General features: G+C 39.0%; 1 protein-coding gene across 3 annotated transcripts in view; it reads right to left on the minus strand.

Moving 5' to 3' along the window:
- PDE11A (phosphodiesterase 11A) overlaps positions 1-21417 on the minus strand; it is a 316746-nt gene that overhangs the window by 147855 nt on the left and 147474 nt on the right. For all 3 annotated transcript variants that reach the window (XM_024561537.3, XM_045196309.2, XM_045196313.2), the window contains 3 exons: positions 17743-17818; positions 15700-15767; positions 14720-14812 (listed from right to left, as the gene is read on the minus strand). In XM_024561537.3, the coding sequence (XP_024417305.2) occupies positions 14720-14812; positions 15700-15767; positions 17743-17818 (237 nt within the window). The remainder of the gene's footprint in view (positions 1-14719; positions 14813-15699; positions 15768-17742; positions 17819-21417) is intronic.

The raw sequence follows: 21417 nt of genomic DNA on the forward strand, positions 1-21417 counted from the left end.
ACAGTGTGGAAGGGGGATGGGAGCACGTTTACAGGAGGGAAACCTGAGCAGCACCACCTCGGCCAGGTGATCAAGGCCGACACCAACAACGGCAAGTCCTGTTGCAAGTGTGTACCCCTTCTCGGTCTGATCCTGAGAGAAACGCCAGACAAATCCTAAGATGGACATTTCACAAAACACCTGACTAGTATTTCTCAAAACCATCAAGGTCATCAAAAAAAAAAAAGTCTGAAAACCTGTCCCAGACAAGGGGGCCTAGGGAGATGTGATGACTAAACGTAGTATTCTAGACTGGGTTCCGTAACAGGAAAATGGTATCAGGTAAACATTAAGAAATCTGAAGAAAATATGGACTTTAGTAATAATGCAGCAGTATTAGTCTATTAATTATGACAAATGTACATACAACTGTAACACATTAATAATTAGGGAGACTCGTGTGGGGTACATGGGAACTCTCTGAACTCTCTTGCCAACTTTTCTGTACATGTGGTACTGTCCTACAAAACAAAGTATATGTACATATATAAAATGCATCTGGCTGATTCTCAATACAGGTTCTCCCATGTCTCACAAAATACCTCAATGAAAACCCAGAAACCATCACTAAAACTGATAACCCACCACCAGATTCTGGGAGGAATTTTCACCTATTTTAAGGCAGATGCAGCTGGACTGAGAAAGATAACTGGCAGTTTAACTACATCTCACCCCATGAAATGCGGCAGTCCTCCTGGCATAAAAGAAGACGGAAGGCGTTTTTCTAAAGCAGCCCCCGGTCTGCAGGAAGATGGACAGGAGGGCGTTGCCCCTTTCTCGGATGTCAGGGCCTCACTAGGGGACTCAGGACTGGTACTAACCAGAGAGTTAATCAGTTGACTTTCTACTGAATGACAGCTGTTTTTAAAAATATTAGCTTGCATCTTGGGGGATAGAGTCACTACAAATAAAGCACTGGATTGTGGGAGATGTTATAATACAAGTCACAATTATTATTGGCAATTTATGAGCACTGTGCTAAAGGCTTTATTGTCCTTATTTCATGTCATCCTCATAACAATTACATAAGGCTGGGAAGTAAGAACAATGAAACTGACTTGCCAAGTGATACACAGAGAGAAAGAGGCAGAGCTAGAATTAAAATCCTAACAGTCTAACTTTAAAGGGCACACTTTTAACCACTTCACTGTACTTCATAAGAAAAGCCGGGTAGCTGTGGATGCTGAGACTTGAGATTGTCACTGTTCTGTAAAGGTGATCCTTATCTGTACTTTATTGCGTTTGATTCACCCACTCAGGAAACATTTCTGCATGTCTACTGGGTGCCAGGTCCTGTGCTGGCACTGGGCACGCAATGGTGAGCCACACACACAGACACCTTCTCACACACTAGGGATTCAGAGTCCTCTGGCTGGGGAAAGAACGCACTGTTTCAGCCCAGCAGAAGCACCCCAGATCCATGCCTACATGCTAGGTACTGAGAATCAGCCGAGCAACTACCATCAGTCTGCTCCTGTTTTGTATGTCTAGTAAGGGGGCTTCTCTCGTGTAGAAGCGGACAGTAAGAAAGGCTCAAGGCCAACCACAAAGCCTTGCCACTTGGTAAACACTGAAGTCCAGGGGAAAGAGGCACCGTCCTGAAAACTCAGAGATAAGCGGATAGTCATTTCGTGTGAGGGCCATCGCCTTTCAGAAATCTTATGCTTTGTGTCTTCAATAAACTACAAGAAGAGCCTCAATGCAGCTGGAGCAGAGAACCATATAGATGAAATAAGTGTAGATGACATTTTAAAGCAAACAAATGAAAGAATGAGATACCAAGACTCAACTCTCCCTTTTTCGGGGAGGGCTCTCCCGGATGTGTCCGTAGGAGTCCCCTGTGTCCAGTCACTCTTCATTGTAACACCCTGCTTTGCTTCTTTTAGAGCGCACTTGTTTACGTTTTACTGCCTGCCTCTTCCGACCGGAACATGAGCTCCATGAGATGAATACTGTTTGTTCTCTGCTCAACCCTCAGCACCTAGAACAGCATTTACCACATGATAGCTCAACAAACACTCCACGGTCTCATACACAGACAACAACACGCAAATGGACGTGGAGTAACATTTGGAAAAAGTTCCAGGGAACCCACATTATAACAGCAGAATTGAAACTGATGTTGGAGTTGATAAAGATACGTATTTGTTAAGTGCAAGCACTCAGGATCAACACACCGGTGGCAAAGAACAGGCAGGCCCGAAGCAGACTGACACTTCTGGAGTCATTTGTTTTTCAACAGAGGGACAAAGTTGTCTAATGAAGAAAAAATTTTTCAGTAAATGTTCACAAATAAAAAATAAACCTCAACTGCTACTATATACAAAAATTACTGAGACGGATCATAGAGTGAAATGTAAAAGCTAAAACCATAAAGCTTTTAGAGGAAAACATAGGAGACTATATTCTTGAGTTGTGGGTAGGCAGAGATTTCTTAGATCCCAGAAAGCAATAACCTTAATTTTTTAAATAATACACTAGATTTCATCAAAACTAAAAACATCTTCTCATCAAAAGATACCACTTAGAAAATGAATAAGCAAGATCCATATTTAGACAAAATATCCACAATACATACACCTGACCAAACACTGGTATCCAGGATATGCAAAGAATTTCTACGTACTTAATAATAAAAAGACAAGCGATCCAATTAAAAGTGGCAAAAAAATCTGGACAGTTCACAAAAAAAGAAAATATATGAGTGGTACATAAGTACGTGAAAAATATATAATGTTATCAGTCATTGGGGAAACGAGAATAAAAACCACAATAAAGTATCACCAAATATCTACCAGAACTGCAAAAATTAAAAACAATGGAAGCACCACATACTGGAGAGGCTGGGAAGCAACTAAAACTTTAATAGTTACTTGGTAGGAAAGCGCTAGATAGTGTGATCACATTGAAAAAATAAATACCTGGCAGTTTCTTATAAAACTAAATATACATTGACTGACCTTTGGACCCAGTATTCTAATACTAGATATTAGTTACAGAGAAAGAAAAGCATATGTTTAGAAATATAGTTGTACAAACATATTCAGAGCAGCTTTATTCATATAGTTCCAAAGTGGAAACACCAATGTATTGATCAATAAGAGGATGAATAAACAAACTGTGGCAAATTCCTACAATTGAATACAGCTGAGCATTTAAAAGAAAAAAGCATACAATGTATAGCATACCAACATAGGTGAATCTCAAATGCATCATGCTGGCTAAAAGAAGCCTTATAAAAAGGAGCATATACTGTATAATTGAATTCATGTGAAATGATAACAAGGCAAACTAATCTGTGGAGGAAAATCAGAGCAGCGGTCATCTCTCGGGGTGGGGGGCGCGGGGGCGGGGGCGGCAGCGGAGACGCGCAGGGAAACTTTCCAAGTGATGAGATATCAAGATATGTTTCCTACTGAGAAGTAATGAAATTGTTTTAAGCTATTAAGTTTTGGAATGGCTTGGTAGGCAATATTAGATTATTAAAAAAAACCCTATGTCTAAATAGGTATTAGAAATAGAATTCTATTAATACAGAAAAATATAAATAGTTCTTGAAAAAGTAACTGCATCGTGGAAAGTAATGATTTACTAATGATAATGTAATTAAAATCCTATAATACGTAAACAAAAACTAGCAAAATACAGGTAAGCAAATACTCAATTTATTTTCTTATCTAGTGAGGATTTAAATGATACTGGTTCATTTTTTCTTTGTTAATTAGAAAAATATTGATTAAAGATTGCTTTTGCAAAAAAATAAGCATGATAAATAACTTTCATTTCACTGGATTAAAAAATCAAACAAACATTGATTTCAAATTAAGTAGATTTCAAAGTAAAAAGCAATCAAATTTTTTTAAAAAGTATTTTTAAATCTGTAAAAGAAACAATTTTCAGTCATGACCCTGTTTTTGCAAATAATATGGAATGAAAAAGTATAAAGCAAGAAATATTAACAATTCAAGAAGAGAGATTGATGTAACAAACTATGACTATGTTCAAATCCCCTCCTGACAAAATACCGTGAAATTACAAAAAGAATTACTACTAATGCATCCATATCAATCAGTTGTGGAAAATAAAAAAGAATTGGGCAGAAATTTTCACTTCCAGATAGGATGAAGAGGATCTTAAAAGACTGCCACTACCTCATGGCAACAAGAAAAAGAGATAAAATAAAATTCATGCTTCATTTTAAAGCTATCAGCGAGTAAGTGGCGAACACCAAGAACCCCAGGTGAACTAAATTCTAGTCAAGGGAAGTCCTTATAGATGAATAACTAGCAGTGACTGCTTCCATACCTGGGAGCAACAGCTTACAGGTGGGTGTAAGACGAGCCTGTCACCAGCAGAGTGACTGCTGAAAGGAAGAAAACTAGTCAAGTTTTTAATGACAGTGTGGGCTGCTGTGACACATTGGTATCTGGAAGAGCCACAGTGCCAAAGTAAATCTTTCAGCTTGAAATTTTTCCTCTATGGGAAGTCCGCTGTCAGAAACTGGTGAGTGCAGAGCTGGAAAATACTAGAGAAATCTTATTTTCTTACACGTTAGTTAGGTGTTAGATCTTGCTGGAGTTGAATCCAGAAGTGAACTGAAATGAACTTTCAAGCTGCAACTCAAATTCCTTCCAGTCACTCAGTGTAGCTTGAGTCATTGGGGTCAGCTTGAAGGGCAAAGGGAGATATTCACAATAGCTCTTAAAGCCAGAAATGCACTGAAACGAACGAAAGCTCCAGCCTGTCTCTAGCTATGCACCACGGGGGAGTGAATTCGTATGATCAGCTCCCTCTTCTAGCTGCCTGATACTTAAAAATCACGCATCCTGTCTATGAAAACCACAACACAATAAAAATATTGTTTTTTGACCCAAACGGTATCTAACAAAAGGTTTATCTGCTTTTTCCCTTCTATACAAGATGTTTGGTATGCAATAAATATTTATGAAAACATGCAAAGACACAGAAAAACGTGACCCTTAGTCAAGAGAAGAAATAATCAACACAGTCAGACTCATCAATTCATGTGATGTTAGAATTAAAGACCAGGGACATAGAATAACTTGTGAAGAATTTTATGTTACCACTTTTGAGAAAAAGTTAGACATAATTAATAATAGTTGATAAGTTTCAGTAGAGATATAAAAGCTTATAAAAGAACCAAGTCAAAATATCTAGGACTGCTACATACAATATTAATGTGACATAATACAATAAAACATCAGAATAAATAGTTTATAGATGACTAGACAGAAGAAATAAATCAGAAAACTCTAAGAAAGTTCAAAAGAAAATCCCCAAATTGAAGCATAAAAAAATGAAAAAAAATTACAGAGTGTCAGAGATGTTTAGAGTAATATCACAATTTGATGTATGTTTAACTAGACCCAGAAAGAGAGGAGGAGAATAGGGGAAAATAGACATTTGAAGAGATATTAGCCAAATATTTTCTGAAATTAATAGTTACCAATGCTTTAATCAAAGGAACTCAATAAACCACAACCAGAAGAAACAGAAAGAAATATACATCCAGGCACATCATAGTCAAATGACTGCAAAACAAAATAAAAAGAAAATGTTAAAGACAGTGATAGATACGCATTGCATTTAGGGGAACAACAAGAATGGTGGCAGATTTTTCATCAGTAACAATGGAAGCCAAAAAGACAGTGGCATCTTAAAAGGACTGAATGATAAAAAAAAAAAAAAAAAAGTATCAACCCAAATGATAAGGTGGTTAGCCTAAGCAGTCAGGTACCAGTAATTTTTATTTCTTCTAAGTGCTTTTCACAGCTATTGTGTAATAATAATACACAGTGTTTATAACTTAAAACATTAAAAAACAAATAATGACATATTTGTGTCAGGGTAGATATAAAAAAATTGTAAGAAAAACAATTGGACTAATCCACATTATCAGATTTATAATTGATTAGTACTATGCTTGTACTAGTCTTTGTAAAGTATTCATATCCAAAGATCCAAACTAATACAACAAAGATTTTAAGGGACGATAGCCCTTTTATAAAGAGATTAAAAGTAAGAAACAATCATATCTGTTGGTGCCAGATCAGGAAACATCAATGGAAAAGGTGAAATTTGAGGTTTAGTAGAAGGGTCAGCACGATTATTCTCTCAGGGTCTTTTTAAAAGCCACAATTTGATCCTAATTTATAAACCAGTTCAATCAATGCCTGGAATTTTCACAGAGAACAGCTTCCAAAGTGTTTTTGTTTTGTTTTGATTTTTTAAAGTAACTTAAGATGCAGTAGTGGCTACAATGGGGAACTAATTCCCACATAACCATTTCAGGACAGAAAATCATTTGGGTTTCTTTTTCTTCTTTTTTAAAAAATGAAGTTTTTAGATAATTCAACATGTTTTCAGTAAAGAAAAATTTTCGAGTAGGAAGAATTCCATTTCTGCTGGTGTGTTGCATTTGGCTTTGTAATTAACAACCTGTATTTTTTGTACCTACAAGTAAGCATGGGTTTTCCAAGGGCTGACATTTACCATATAAACATGGTCTGACAGTAACTTGGCCTGAAAAAATAATTTCAGTAGATAACAGGACATTCAAAAGGGACTCCTTCTGTCTGAGTTTATGGCTGAGACCAACAGGCACTACATTCTCAGGGGGAGATGCTAGGCCTGCAGGTCTTCTATGCAAGACCCGGAAGGAAGGTGCCCCAAACTCATTCTACACCTGAACGTTAAGGCACTCACTGCCCATCTCTGCACTGGGTAAAAGAAATGGTGAGACTTCATGAAAGAGAGCACTTGGGGAATTTCCTAGGAATTCCTGAGGACTCCTTCCAGAGAACCGCTTGTAGAACGTAATACCTATTGCCCCGGGTGTGGTGTGGGAGCTGGTACTCGATTCCTGCCTGAGCATTCTGACAGTTAGTGGGCGCGAGGAGAGGGCTGCTTTGCGGAGGGCCTCCGCTTGTTTCATCTAGCGGCTGAGGATGTGAATTCTCCCACACGCCAAATGGACTCATGAAAGACATCCGGGCTTAAAGTGGCTCTGACTGTAGAAGCAACACCGGTGTCTATCAGCAGACACATAGATACACAAAATGTGGTAAATACTTAAATGGAATATTATCCAACCTTAAAAATAAGCAATCCTGACACGTACGATAATGTGGATGGAACTTGAAGACATCGTGCTAAATGAAGTAAGCCACAGAGGACACAGAAGTCACAAAAGGGCAAATACCATATGATCCCACTTACAGTAGCCCCCTTCTCATTCATGAGGATATGTTTCAAACCCCACTGTGTGCCTAAAACCGTGCATAGTATCAAACCCCAACACTATGTTTTTTCCTATACATACACACACACCTATGATGAATTTTAGTTTGTAAATTAGGCACAAGAAGATATTAATGATAACTAACAATACAAGAAAACAATTGTAACAGTATACTGTAGTAAAAGTTACGTGAATGTGGTCTCTCTCTCAGCAAATTGCACAAATTTCTTTTTCACAATTTTGTGTATAGAAGATTCATTCTTACTGTAGATCTTAATAACCTTGACATACAATTTTTTTCTCTTATTGAGAACTTTCACCTTTTCACTTAAAGGAAGCACTTTACAACTTCTCGCTGGCTTGCCCACATGGCCAGCATCACTGCTCTTACGCTTTGGTGCCATTACTAAGTCAAACACAAGCACCGGGATACTGTGCCAGTTGATTTGATAACCAGAGAGGCTGCTAAGTGACTACTGCGGGGGGTGGGGGGGCACCTACAGCGAGGGTACACTGGACGAAGGGATGATTCATACCCCAGGTGACAGAGAAACTCAGCGCGAGATTTCATCATACGACTCAGGTTTAAAACTTGTGAATTGTTTGTTTCTGGGAGATTTCCATTTAATGTTAGGCTGTGGTTGACCACGGGTAACTGAAACTGTGAAACCGAAAAGCGAAACAGCAGATAAAGGGGCTGTTGCACATGAGCTATCGAGAGCGGTCAAATTCATAGACACGCAGTAGAATGTTGGTTGTCGTGGGCGGGGTGGAAAGGAGAATGAGTATTAGTGCTTGTGACGGGCACAAGGTGAAAAAGTTCTGCAGATGGACGCTGGTGATGGCTGTGCAACAATGTGAACGTACTTAATGCTCCTAAACCGTACACTTAAAAATGGTAAGTTTTATGTTGTGTTTATTTTGCCACAATAAAAAAGATAAAAACAAAACAGATGCTGACCAAGAGGACTTCCTGGAAGAGTAAGATGATTCCCATAGAGGAAGGGTCAGGATGGAAGCCAGGGACCAAAGAAGAGACTGTAACCTGCCAGTCAGCAGGGACAAACCCACATCAGGAACTGCCGACGAGAGCCCAGCCCTGGTTCTCTGAAGGATTCTGAAAGCAACTCGTGCTGAAGAGCGAACGGTGCTGTCTGACACCGAGGGCCCTGAAACCAGGCTTGGACAGCATCAGATATGAAGGACTCTGCCCTTTCATCCCTCCTCCCTCTCCCTCCCCACTCCCGTCTTGCGGGAGGAGGTGAAATGAGGAAGCTATAGAAGCCCACTGTGACCCTCTCCTGGCCATAAGCTTCTAATCCCAGGCAAGGGGGAATCTTGGAGACTATTTAAAAGCTAAGTGTGTCAGCAGAGTTGTGGAATCTACCAGAGAGTTCATCCAAGAGTGGGGGAGAATGATTCAACAGAGCAGTTTAAAGGAAGAGGGGTGAGAGAGAATGAAGTGACATTCTGTTGGCATCCTCTGAGTCTAGCTCTGTCAAAAGATTCTTTCCTTGGAGCTTAGGAGATTCTTCATGGGAGAACCGTCTCTTTCACTTCTCTCCTTCTTCCTTACTCTTAGGAAGCCAGGTGGACCCCATCCAAGGAAATACCCCAGAGGACAGGGTATGGGGGAAGAGGTCTTTCCAAAAGTAAATAAATAAAAGCAATTTTATACTCATGGCCTAAAAAGGGGGAAGGGAACACAGAGCCTACCCAGGTCTGTGGACAGCCAAAGTGGCTGCCAGCTTCTCCATCACAGCCCAAGCTTTGCCCTTTTGGAATATTGACAGGGAAGACCAAAATAATTATTTGTGGCTGCATGCATTCATTTATTTAATACACTTTTATGGAATATCATAATGTTTTAAGGAATAAAAGATAGCTAAGACATGGTCGCTTTAATCAACATATGTTTCAGCAGAGGAAAACATACAGATTCACAATTAACTATAATATAAGGCAAAGAGAGGAACAAATAACCACGAGATTAAAAGATTTAGAGAGAAGACAACATTTAAATCAAGCTTTGAATGATGGGATAATTTTGCGGGAGATGCCATAATTGAAATAGAATAACTGAAGTGGGGAGAGTGTCAGAGGAAAGGTCAGGAGGCAGAGAAGCAGGTGGCTGATCTGCAGACTAAGATGTAATTGAGTTTGTAAGTAGCACAGAATACTCTGAGAAGAAAAATGAAAGCCACGGGTGGGAAGATAGTTTGGTATGAGATTTCCAAAGGTTCCAAAAGCCAGAAAGTTCATAGATTGATAGGTAATGGGGGAGTAATTTAAGGCCTATGAGTGGCTGAGTGATGCAATCTGAAGTGTGGTTTAGGAAGAACAAATAGAAGGCTATTAAAAGTGCTCAGTCAAGAGGTAATGAAGCCCTTCAGTAGGATCTGTGCTGTGGGCATTGGAAAGGAGAAAACGGATGGGAGAGGCTTGGGGAGGTAGAACAAATGGGGCTTGGCTCTTGCTTGCATAAGCCCACTCCACGCCCTCTGTTTGACCCTCATTCCTTCCCTCTTCTGACCATAAAGGTGGGGAAGGCGTCCCTTAACACACTGACTTACATTTCCTGGAAATTTTCTCATCAGTGTTAGGTAAGGTTTCATTTGCAACATCTATGAAAGATACCCCAAAGGACAATTCTTGATGTTCAAAAACGAAGAAGTAATATTCTACATCTATACTTGTACTGAATTTCCCCTGTATTCAGGACTTATAGATAAAGTCCCCCCTTCTATCTTTGAGCCTTACTTTCAGAAAATGTGAACATACATTAGTATATTTCTTACTGAAGCTCCTGATTGCTCATGTAAAATGGAAATCAGGATCATAAAATTAAAGTTATTAAAAATGATAGTAAATTCCTCTCTTTGTTCCAATATTCAGCTTTAAGAGCATCTCTGCTCTCTAAGAGCCTTAGAATATTAATTTTATAACGTTATAAAAAAGAACTTTAACAACAGAATTATATAACTAAATTATGAGAAATTAAGAAAAGCATCAAAATAATTGTGTTTATAATTCAATTGTTAAACAAACTTCAGATAATGTATTAGTCACTTCACTTTTTAAAGGCCAGAAGGGTAGGAAATATTTTGTGTGTTTCCATTTTTATTTTTCACCACTTGTGGATTAGGCTAAAGAGAGCTGAAGTAGCCAGTATGTGGCAACAAGGCTCTCCAGCGTGGCAAGTCTTCTCAGGAAGGCCAGTTGCCATTGGAGATATGTAGCATTAGAAAACCTGAGTGGCTTTTTTTTGACATGGGAAATTTTGTATTTGCATGCCCTAGACTTTTCTGCAGAGACACAGCAGATAACGTGGGTCACAGACAGCAGGTGTGCCCTGAGTGAGCTGTAGTGAGCAGTAGCGCGCTGGGCTTAGCAGCTGTAGTTGCAAAGCCACTGGGATGTTTGCTGGCTAAAACGGAGTGTATCCAGGAGCTAGGAAATGGGGGTCTGTTTTCAGCTCAAATGTCAAGCAGAAAATGATCTTCCAGATAAAAAGGGCAAAATATCACACCTCCTCCCCAGCCTCTCAATCAGCAGTTTTACAGCAAATCTTGGGCTGAGCAGACAGAACTCTGCAAATAAAGAATAGCAAGTGCTCTGATTAATAGAACAGCTAACTTTTATGAGGTGCTACGGTTACTAAACACTCACTAAACACTCACCCTGTATTAGTTTATTTAATACACCCTTCTTATCATACTCATTTAAACCATGAAAAAACTGGTATTGAGCGGTTAAGTAGCCTGACCAAGACCAATAGTTCCAAACCAGCATTCAGTCCTTACTAGATTTATCAGACCCATGTCAAAGACAAGGCTTTAAATCTTGTCCCTGCACTGCCGTTCGCTTAGATAAAGCCAGAAGCCTCTTTCTGCGGGGGACATTGATGCCAAGCAAGGCCTGCAGTAAACATGTACCCCTAGTGAGCCCTGAACATTTTGGCGAGCATTTGGAGATTATGAGCCTAACCAGGGAATTTATCTGGAGAATATTTACTTCCAGAGGATGCACCAATGGGGGTGTTTTTATTTAATATGCCTAGGGGAAAGAATTTTTAAAACACAGAAGAGAATGTTGTGCTGTTTCTGAAGAGTCTCATGAACATGCAGGAAGAAATGTATTCATATCACCTCTCCAGACCATGAAGGCTTCTAGGGGGCTCATTGCCTCTGGGGACCATCAGGTGTATTATTTCCCTTCACTCTTGTTTCCAATTGAAAAAAAGACACTGCAATAAGAATATAGGAATGAAAAAGCTACACTTAGACATCGATCTTATTGGGCAACATCAAGTAGGATAAAAACTGAAAAAATAAGCAAAAATGAGACATACAAGAAGAAGAACCTGGCCAGACTCAAGTTGGGAATCTTCCCTTAGCCACAGTGGAAAAATGGAAGTGGGCTGTCCCGGTCCTTGGGAAGGAGCAAAGGAGATGGTATAAGGATAGCATTGCATGTAGTTCTGTCCCCCTTGGCTTGGGAGCTCATGTGTGCTCTCTCTCTCTCTCTCTCTTTCTCTCTCTCTCTCTCTCCCTCCCTCCTCCTTCCTCCCATCCTCCCTTCATCTCTTTCTCAGCTCTGTTGTTGTTGTTATTATTGCCTTAGCTTTTAAGAATTTGCTGGACCATTTATATTCCTATAAAGTAGCTTAAGCTCCTTTGTGGATTAGGCTAGTTATAAATATATAGATATAAGCAACATACTTGTAATATACTAATATTATATTATTAATATTCATGTATAACATTTATAAATGCATGAATTTTAAAAATATATCTTTATGCAGAAGGTAATGTATGCTATAGTATCTGTAGATCTCATTCCAGAGTTTGGGTTTAGTAACTCTCCTCAAATCATTTTTTAGCTTCACAAAGTCCTGAGATAAGAAGTCCTTCCAGATATTCTTGAATATGGACTCCTGGGCTAGAGGGGGTGGTGTATGCCACCTGATCAACAGAGCCAAGAATTTAGCATCCGGTGAGGTAGGGGTTGAGTGAAGGTGGGAGGGACAAATCCAAAATGGCAACACCGGCATTCTGACAGGAATGCCACTGTCAGCAATGGCACAAAATAATGAACATACAAGTTCACACGTATAAGTCAACTTCTGAAAGGGTGGGAGTGTCACAAGGCTCAGAGTCGTGCTGGACATTTGAGACTGTCAGTAATAATTTTTGTGTCTAAAGACAGAAGGCATCTAGTTGCACAAAAAGGAGGGTGTTCACTCTGAAGCCAAATGAGCAATTCATGGGTGAGTAGACTGTGACTGCACTAGCACCTTCCAGGCAAAAGGATCTGTGGCTCTTGGGTGGGGAGGGGGCGGGGAGAGGGAGGATTAGGAAGCGGAGCCAGTGAGAAGGCTGACTTTCATTGGTAAGCGACCACTCCTGCTTCAACCCAGCTATTTTAGCCCCTTCGCAACAGGAGGAAGATCCGCTACCAGTGAGGAGTGAGAACAGGGAGAGGTAAGAGATGTGCTGTGTTCTGCGTATGTGTGTGAACCGCACCACGGCAATATGAAGTCGGGGTTGGGAGGGTCTAGTAGATAGTATGTCCTCCTTTTACTGTAACCAAGAAACAATGGGTGAGGCGACTCTGTGGAGATCATAGTTTGATGATGGTGAAGGAGTCCTGATTCAGTATTTGCTGTGCCAAATCCCTGTCCTTTGCTCTTTCTCCCAATCCATGGTGATTTCACAGTAATAAGTACACTATATACTATAGTATATACTATATAGTACATATAGTACATACTGTACAGTGTATATACTATATACTATAAGTGATAATGTAGTATAATGTTATTGCTATAATTTTATTAAGTATTGAAATCTTCTCAAGCCTCATCTCATTTAATTCTCACAACTGAGGTGGGAGACAGAGCTGAGATCTGAAAACAGTTCTGTACACAGACCTTACACTCTGCTATTATCCCATCGGTTGCTTGCATGTTTACAGTTCACCTCTGTATTAATTCATCCTGTAGATATCGTTTGTATTCCTTATTATGAAGTTGTTATATGAAACAAAGCAGAACTAGCTCAGAGAAAGAGAAAAAAAAGCCTTCCTTCATTCTTTAATTCCCTCCCTCCCTCCCCCCCCAAAAACCACTTAATAAAAGCAACAACTAAGAGCAATCTAACAGTGGGAGGGGAAATGGGAGGGGATAATGTGGGGGAAGGGTTTTCAGGAACTACTATAAAGGACACATGGACAAAACCAAGGGGGAGGGTGGAGGGGGGGAGGGAGGTGGGTTTGGCTGGGGTGGGGGGGTGTGGTGTAGGGTAAATGCAGACAACTGTACTTGAACAATAAGAAAATAATTTTAAAAATAAAATACAATAAAAATGGTAAAAAAAGAACATCATGATAAATACTTTTTTATTTACTATGTCACTATTTAAAAAATAAAATAAAATAAAAGCCACTCAGTAAGTACTTCCTCTGTGCTCAATACCCTATTAGGCACTGGGAAGAAGATTACAAAAATGATAAAAATCCCTGTGCTTCTGGAGTTCACAGTCTGCATGGGAGGGAAAAAAGCAAAATATGTAGATAGGTAACTATAATTTTATGTCTAATAAACTTCAAATCACAGTACTGCAAGTACCACTGACTCACCTACTGGTCCTCTCCCCTGGTTTCTTCTTTCTACCAGCCTCTCATGGGTACACAGAATGTTTTAAAGATTGGGCATATCATAGTGATCTATAAGGTATTATCTCAACATTGACATTTTATCTGCCCTGATTAGGAGCATTTCATAGATACAAGCAAAATCTTTGATAATAGCTACAGAGCAGGAGAAAAATAGGCCTTGGGTCAAAACAGGCTGGGATTCAGGGGAGAAAAGAATTATTCTTTTAGAACTTGGCAGGTCTGAGAGGAGATGTGGTGCGGGCCTGGGAAATGGGTCAGAGTTCTGAGGGGAATGTTTTGGGGGAAGGGAGAAGGTGGATAATGACAGAGCAGCTCCCCCTAACTGGGCCATGTATCTTCCTAGGGAGGTGTTCTCTTATGGCAAGAAAAGTGCATTTCTAGAATATCTATATATATTCAAAATAAGTTCATAATGCACTTAAAATCCTGAGAAATTATTTCTGAATCATCACTTTTAATAAACCAATATTTAAAAATCCATATTTAACCATATGACATATAGGGATGGGCTTCAAGGAATCAGTGAATTCCCTGAAATCATATATAAAACTGTGTGCCTATGTGCATTCTTCTAGAGAGGGCCTCTAGCTGTCATAAAATCCAAATCCACGGCTCTAAGGTGATTAAGACCCAGTGAATAGAAAATTGAAAATTGAGAAAGGAGGCCCCGTAACAAGAATGTTTGCTCTCGTGAAATCAGGGCTCGTCATCACACGGTCCTGACACAAACACTGTACTCACATCGAGAGCCACAGACTGCTTGGCCCAGGACTTCTTCACCTGGTCATACATGATAGTGTTGTTGATGCCCAGGCCACAGAAGATGACAAACGCCTAAGAAAGAGAAAGCCCACTAATTAAAAATTGCAATAACTCATTGGAATAATCTAATATAAAAGCAGGCAGTCACCAGCAATGGGCCTGAAAACACCACTTTATTGTACACAGAGGTACACCTTGGGGAAATATGCCCACTAAAACCCTTAATTACTATTGGCACATACAGCTTTATAGCTCCCATTGCAATCAGAAAAACAGTAATTTACTGTCATTGTGGAGAAATGACTTCATACATTTAAAAATATGCTTACAGACTGTTTAAATGTGCTTTTTTTTAGGTTGTGGACTGGTTTTAGTCATTCCCTTCCATTTACCAAATAAAATATTTTGGTAAAGCAACTGAATATACCCATAGTTAAATACTAAGAGGAAGGAGGATTGGTTTAGAATGAGTTAGTGAAGAAACTGTGAGGTATTCTTGGCTGAAGAAAACTAATCATGGGGTTTTCATGTTGGTCACTAGTGTAAAGTCTACAAGGAAGCCTGTTCGAGGCCCGCCTCGCCAGCTAAAGGGCAGCCTGGAGTAAAGGGGGCTTGTAAATGTCAGACAGCTGATGGCAGAGCTGGCCAGAGGTCCCACCACTCTGACCACACCCAAACGAAGCCGAGATAAGACAATGCTTTGGAGAGAAGAGTGGGTAATTCAGTTCCGTAACAAAATTACGCTAAAAATACTCAATGGTCACAAAAGAATCTAAATAGTGAAAAAAATCAAATCAAATCTACCTAAGCATCAATATAGTCTTTAACACTTCCTTTAAATTCTGTCACACTGTTTAAGTATAACGATAATTCACAATTATTTATCCTCACAGCTTTGGGCAAGCTGCAACCACGCGACTACTGGTGTCTCAGCTATAACCCTTGGTTAATTTTCTTACCTCAAAAAGTCGTTGGTCTGCATCATCGAAAGGTTTTCCGTCAAGTCTATTTAACACTTGAGCCACTCCTGTGGGAAGAGTTTGGGACATGTGGTCATTTTCAGCACTGGACACTGGGTTACTACAATGTACAATGGAAAGCCCCAGCGGACTCTAGGCCTCCTTTAAGTAATCTGAGACACCCAGTTTAGTCTCTGGTCTCTCTAGTACCTGTGTTCTCCGCACAGCAGACCGGAGGTGTCCTGAAATGCAGGCTACTTCCAGACAGAGATACTAGCTCTCAGCGAAGTTATACATATTCAGTTATATATACATAACTGTGGGTATATACATATGTAGCCACACACACACAATTTTTTATTTTTTCAGTTCCCAGAAGCACAGTGTTTGAGTGAGGCGGGATGATGCGGTGGTTAAGCACACTGGCTCTGGAGTTAGACTTTGGTCTTGTTTCAAATTTCGACCCCACCTGGAGCTAGTCACCTAAATTATTTAGCGCTAAGTTTCCTCATTTGTAAAATGGAGGTTAAAATATTCACTATCTCAGGGTATTATAAAGATTAAATGAGATAATGCTTGAATGTCTGTAAGGCATATTATTCCACATGGAGTGCACATTCAAGAAGTATTAGGAATGATGATACGGTTCACCCTCAAAGCAAGGTTAGGGCTGTGGTCTGCCACCAGTGGAGTGCACACAATTCTAACAAACTTAATTCACGTGTCCTTCCTCTTCCCAGAGTTCATTTCCAGCATTATACCAGATGTTTGGGGGCATGACTATCGAAACCTACAAGTTTAACAAGAAAACCTCATCAATCTTATAAACTACTTCCCTGTGTCCCCATTTAGAACAAATGAAAAATAGCTGTAATTCTCAAGCATGCTTTTATTTTTCAAAACACCTAATTTCCCACCGAGGAGGTAAGTCATCATACGCTAAAAGATGTATAATTAAATGCAAATCTTTTAGCATGTAATAGGCAAACCATGGTCTTAATTTTGAAAAAATAACAGATGTTTACTTTCAACTTAAATATATTTTAAACTCTATACATGATGTAATTCAATGCTTTATAGTAGGGTCTCAAATTCCCAAATCTTAGAATAGCCCTTATGTCCAATAATGTACCAATTTTTTCCTGTAAATTAAGCAAACTGATGAAAAAATTTCTCTTAGAAGTCAAGTCTTGACATTTACAGTGTAGTAAATTGGCGAGTAGCACTGTCTTAGAGTTGAAGCAGCAAAGTTTGGGTAAACAAAGAGGCAAATGGATGCATTAGTTACCAAATGCATTAGTTACCTTATGTCTCTTAGCAAAAGCTCACATTTTCTTTGCATTTCAATAATTTTAACTAATGCTTACATCCTTCACAGCTTCCTACTTTACCCACTGACCTCTTCTTGCCTAGACTTTTCTTAGTTTCAATGTTTTTCTTGAGTTTTTGAGGAGAGGGAAAGGAACAAGAAGAGAGAGAAATTGGAAGCTGCTTTGGCCCACAATTCCCCTGTTCTGGGGAAAGTGTAGCTCATTTCAAAATGATCTAGGCAGAAGAATGTATGTTTAGTATATGTCGAACACTCATGTTCTTTCTTCCTTTGCATGTAATCCATGTGCAAATGCATAGGCGTAAATATACAGATGCAGCGGGAAAGTCTGTACAAGGGGGTAGGAGGCCTGAGTTTTCTGATCTTGCTACCAACTCAATCTGTGACTTTATTCTTCTTTGTACTTCCCCACCCTCTCTGCCTCAGTTTCCAAAGGGTAAGATGAGAGGGTCCTATTGCTTTCTGAGATTCCCTCCAACTTCAAAGTTATTGATTCTTATTTAAAGGGATAAATATTTGTTCATTGGTCTGATTAATAATGTTGATTCATCTGGACTCTGCATTTACGAGATTATACAAGAATTTGAGACATAGGTGCATGAATCCAGAACATAAAAAGGGAGAACACATTTTAAAAAAAAAGAAATAGGTGTATTTAAAAGTAAATTTGTATTCTTTAAAAAAGATGTTTCAACATTTAGGTAATGTCTTACCGATTATTTGGTGGTTGCTATTCCAAATAGGTACGCAGAGAACTGATCTTATATGAAAACCAGATATCTGGTCAGCCTAGGGTATAAGAAAGTAGTTAATTGAAATTAAATATTATATTCTCACTACTCCCTTACTACTCTTCATAGCAAGTAGTTTTAAATAATCTTTTAAAAGACACATTATAATTTAGTTTTTAATGTATATACTTACCCGTCTCTTTTAATTGAAAACCTCATAATGAACATCCTAAGGAAATCAAGCCCTAAGCAAATATGAATCAACCCAAACACCCCACGCCAACACTACCTCCCCCATCTCCACAGCCACAGGGAGCTGGGTGTGAGACTGTGCCAATCACGATCACACCACCAGACAAGAATTCAGGCAACAGTTTAGTTTCTGCTCTGAGTATTTAAAGCATTTTAATTAAACCAGGGCTAATATTTCTCTTTGATTGGGCACATCTGTTAATAAAAATGTTTGAGTCTATAGTGCTGCCATACATATACGAGGTCTGTCCAGCCATGTACTATGAAAAATAGAGACATTTATTGAAGAAGATACAAGATACAAGAAACAGTGTACACAGTACATGACTCCTCTGTCCCCTTCAAAGTAGGCTCCTTGGAACTCACACAGTTCTCCCAATCGCCATCAGCTGCCCCGTCATATTTTCCTGAATCTCATCGATGGTCTGAAATCTCTTTCCTTTCAAAGGTGATTTTAGTTTTAGGAAAAGGCGGAAGTGTCAGGGCACCAAATGTGGGCAGTAAGGGGGCTGAGTCACCTGGGTGATTTGATGTTTCACCAAAAAACTCTGCACGAGACGTGATGCACGAGCAGTTGTGTTGTCGTGATGAAGCTGCCAGTCACCAGTTGCCCAGAGCTGCAGCCTTCTGAATCATCCCAATAGTTTCCACGGAGGAATGTTCAAGTTTATCACAAAATTTGATGCAGATTCCTTGCTCTACTCACTTAGTCATTTTGAATACAACAGCCACACAGTACACATGCTCATACAACAGCATCTACTGTCTCCACTGACTAGTACAGTGAAGTCATCATTGTTCACACACGTGCATTCCAGCCCACTCTCTTTGGCTGCCAGGTTATACTGATGTCATGCAAACCATTCCTGTTATATTAACAATGGCTGGACTTTTTCCCGACATGCCTTGTATTTACTTTAAATACTCTATATTTTAACATTACTAATTTACTGTGTATGTTGTAAAAATAGTATACAAAAAATTAAAGTTGCAAAAAATAAGATAAATTTAGAAGTTCAAAGATATTCTTTCTATACACTAATAGATTATCAGGCGATGACATATTTAAAATATGAAGGCATAATTATAAGCATCAAATAAACATCATTCCTTAACAAGCGCCACAATATTAAAACCAACAGTCCCTATTTGAACTGTTAGGTAAGAGCTACTAGTGAAAAAGGTCAACCTGACATCCCAACACTATAGGAAAAAACAATATATCAGCATTCTGGATCATAATAATTGGGATAAAAAGATATTTTTATATTTTAAAATATTCATTGTATAAATTAAAACTACATATTTAAAAATTTTGAAATTGGAATTTACACACCTAAATTTTATATTTCAATTGTTTTGGTTTTCTTCTGAGAAATTAATTTTCCAGATGTCTTCTACTCTTGATACCAATACGTTAGTTTCTTTGTTTTTTAGTATGTTTTTGGCCCTGTTCAAGTAATATTTCCCTGCTCCTTCCCAGCTCATGAAGATATTCTCCTACTCTTTCCCTAGAATTGTTATTGTTTTAACTTCCACATTGAGATTTACAATCTAACTGAAAATGACTTTGGGGTATAGTGTAAGCTAAGAGTCAAGAGCCTTTGTTTTAAGTGGATATCCAATTGACCCAGCACCATTTGGAGCTGAGGTGCAGGTAGAGAATACTTCCACCACTCTGCAGTACCACTTTTTCATTAATCAAGAGTTCGTATCTGTTTGCATCTGTTTCTGGACTCTCTATTCTACTTTTCTGATCTATGTGTCTGTTCTTATGCCAGTACCACACTGCCTTAAATAATAATACCTTATACTAGGTCTTGGTACCCGGTTAGTATAAATCCCCCAACTTTGTCCTTCTTCTTTAAGACTGTTTGGTCATTTTTTTGCCCTAGCCATTTCCATATTAATTCTAGAATCAACTTAAAGTTTGCACACACACACACTAAAATTTTTACTGGGATTCTATTGAATCTATCAATCAATTTGGGAGAGAACTGACATCTTTACAACACTGAGTCTTCAAATCCATAAACATCCCCTTATTTAGGGTTCTTAAAATTTCTCTCAGCAAAATTTTATAGTTTTTTATGCAGACTTCTTACACATAATTTGGTATAGTTATACCTTGTGTTTTAAAAGTTCATGTTATAAATGTATTAGTAATTTATTTCTTTTTAAAAAAAGATTTTATTTATTTATTTTTAGAGAGAAGAAAAAGGAGAGAGAAAGAAAGGGAGAGAAACATCAAAGTGAGAGAGGAACATTGATCGGTTGCCTCTCCTACATGCCTCAACCAGGGGACCGAACTGGTAACCCAGGCACATGTCCTGACTGGGAATCCAACCCGCAACTTTTTGCTCTGTGGGATGATGTCCAATCAACTGAGCCATACCAGTCGGGACAGTAATTTATCTTCCAATGCTTTCTATAGCTATATGAAAATATAACTGGTTTTTGTATATTGATCTTGCATTCATAAATCTTGCTAAATTCAATTATTAACTTTAATGTGTCATCTGTAGTGTTTTGGATTTTCTAGGGACATCATGTCATCTTACTCTTAAATTCTATGCCTTTTAGTCACATAATTTTAAAGCACATGGATTTTTTCAGCTTGTTAATGGGATGAATTATATTGATTGACTTTTTAAAATTCCAGATCCCAACAAAACAAAACCAAAAACATGCGGACACATCATCGACCCAGTGCACTCTTCCGGCGTGTATTTATTTACCACCTCCTGTTCACCAAACACGTTGCCGGGTGCTAAGAACATAAAAGTGATTTCAGACAGTTACTACCCGTGATGATCTCACAGGCTAGTAAAAATACAAATAGTTAAGATATAATAAGTGTCCAGGCAAAGGATGTTCAAAACATTATAGAAAAGCCAGCAACTGACTGTGGTTAGAGAAATCAGGAGCAGCTTTTGACTCTTAAAAGTGGGTTTTCAAACACAAGGATGAGAGTGGAGATGGTAAGCTAACATTTACTGGATGTTCCCTCTCCATGTCTGGCACCCTGTTCAGGGATTTCACGTGCACTATCTCTTACATTTATTAAAACGACCCTATGAGGTTAACATCCTTCCTTATCAGAAAAGACGTGGAGAAATTAACTGCCTTGAAAGTGAAGAGACCACTCAAAGGAGCCAGACAATAACAAACTTCCATCAGCTTTATCTCCCACAAGAACAAAGTGGTTTCCTTCCGCCCCCTAAGGATAATGTCTACATTACAGCAATGCTGGTGAGCATGAAGAGAAGGAAGTCGATTTTAGAGAAGTCTGGAAGGTATCTCTGCAGCCTTGGGCAAGCCAGAGCAGCACTAGAATGGCCGGGTCTGTTTTGTTTCGCTCAAGGCCATAGGAATTGTGGGTGGTCCTCAACAGCACCCAGCAGT

Source organism: Desmodus rotundus, chromosome 2 (assembly GCF_022682495.2).
Source record: "Desmodus rotundus isolate HL8 chromosome 2, HLdesRot8A.1, whole genome shotgun sequence".
Taxonomy (NCBI): Eukaryota; Metazoa; Chordata; class Mammalia; order Chiroptera; family Phyllostomidae; genus Desmodus; species Desmodus rotundus.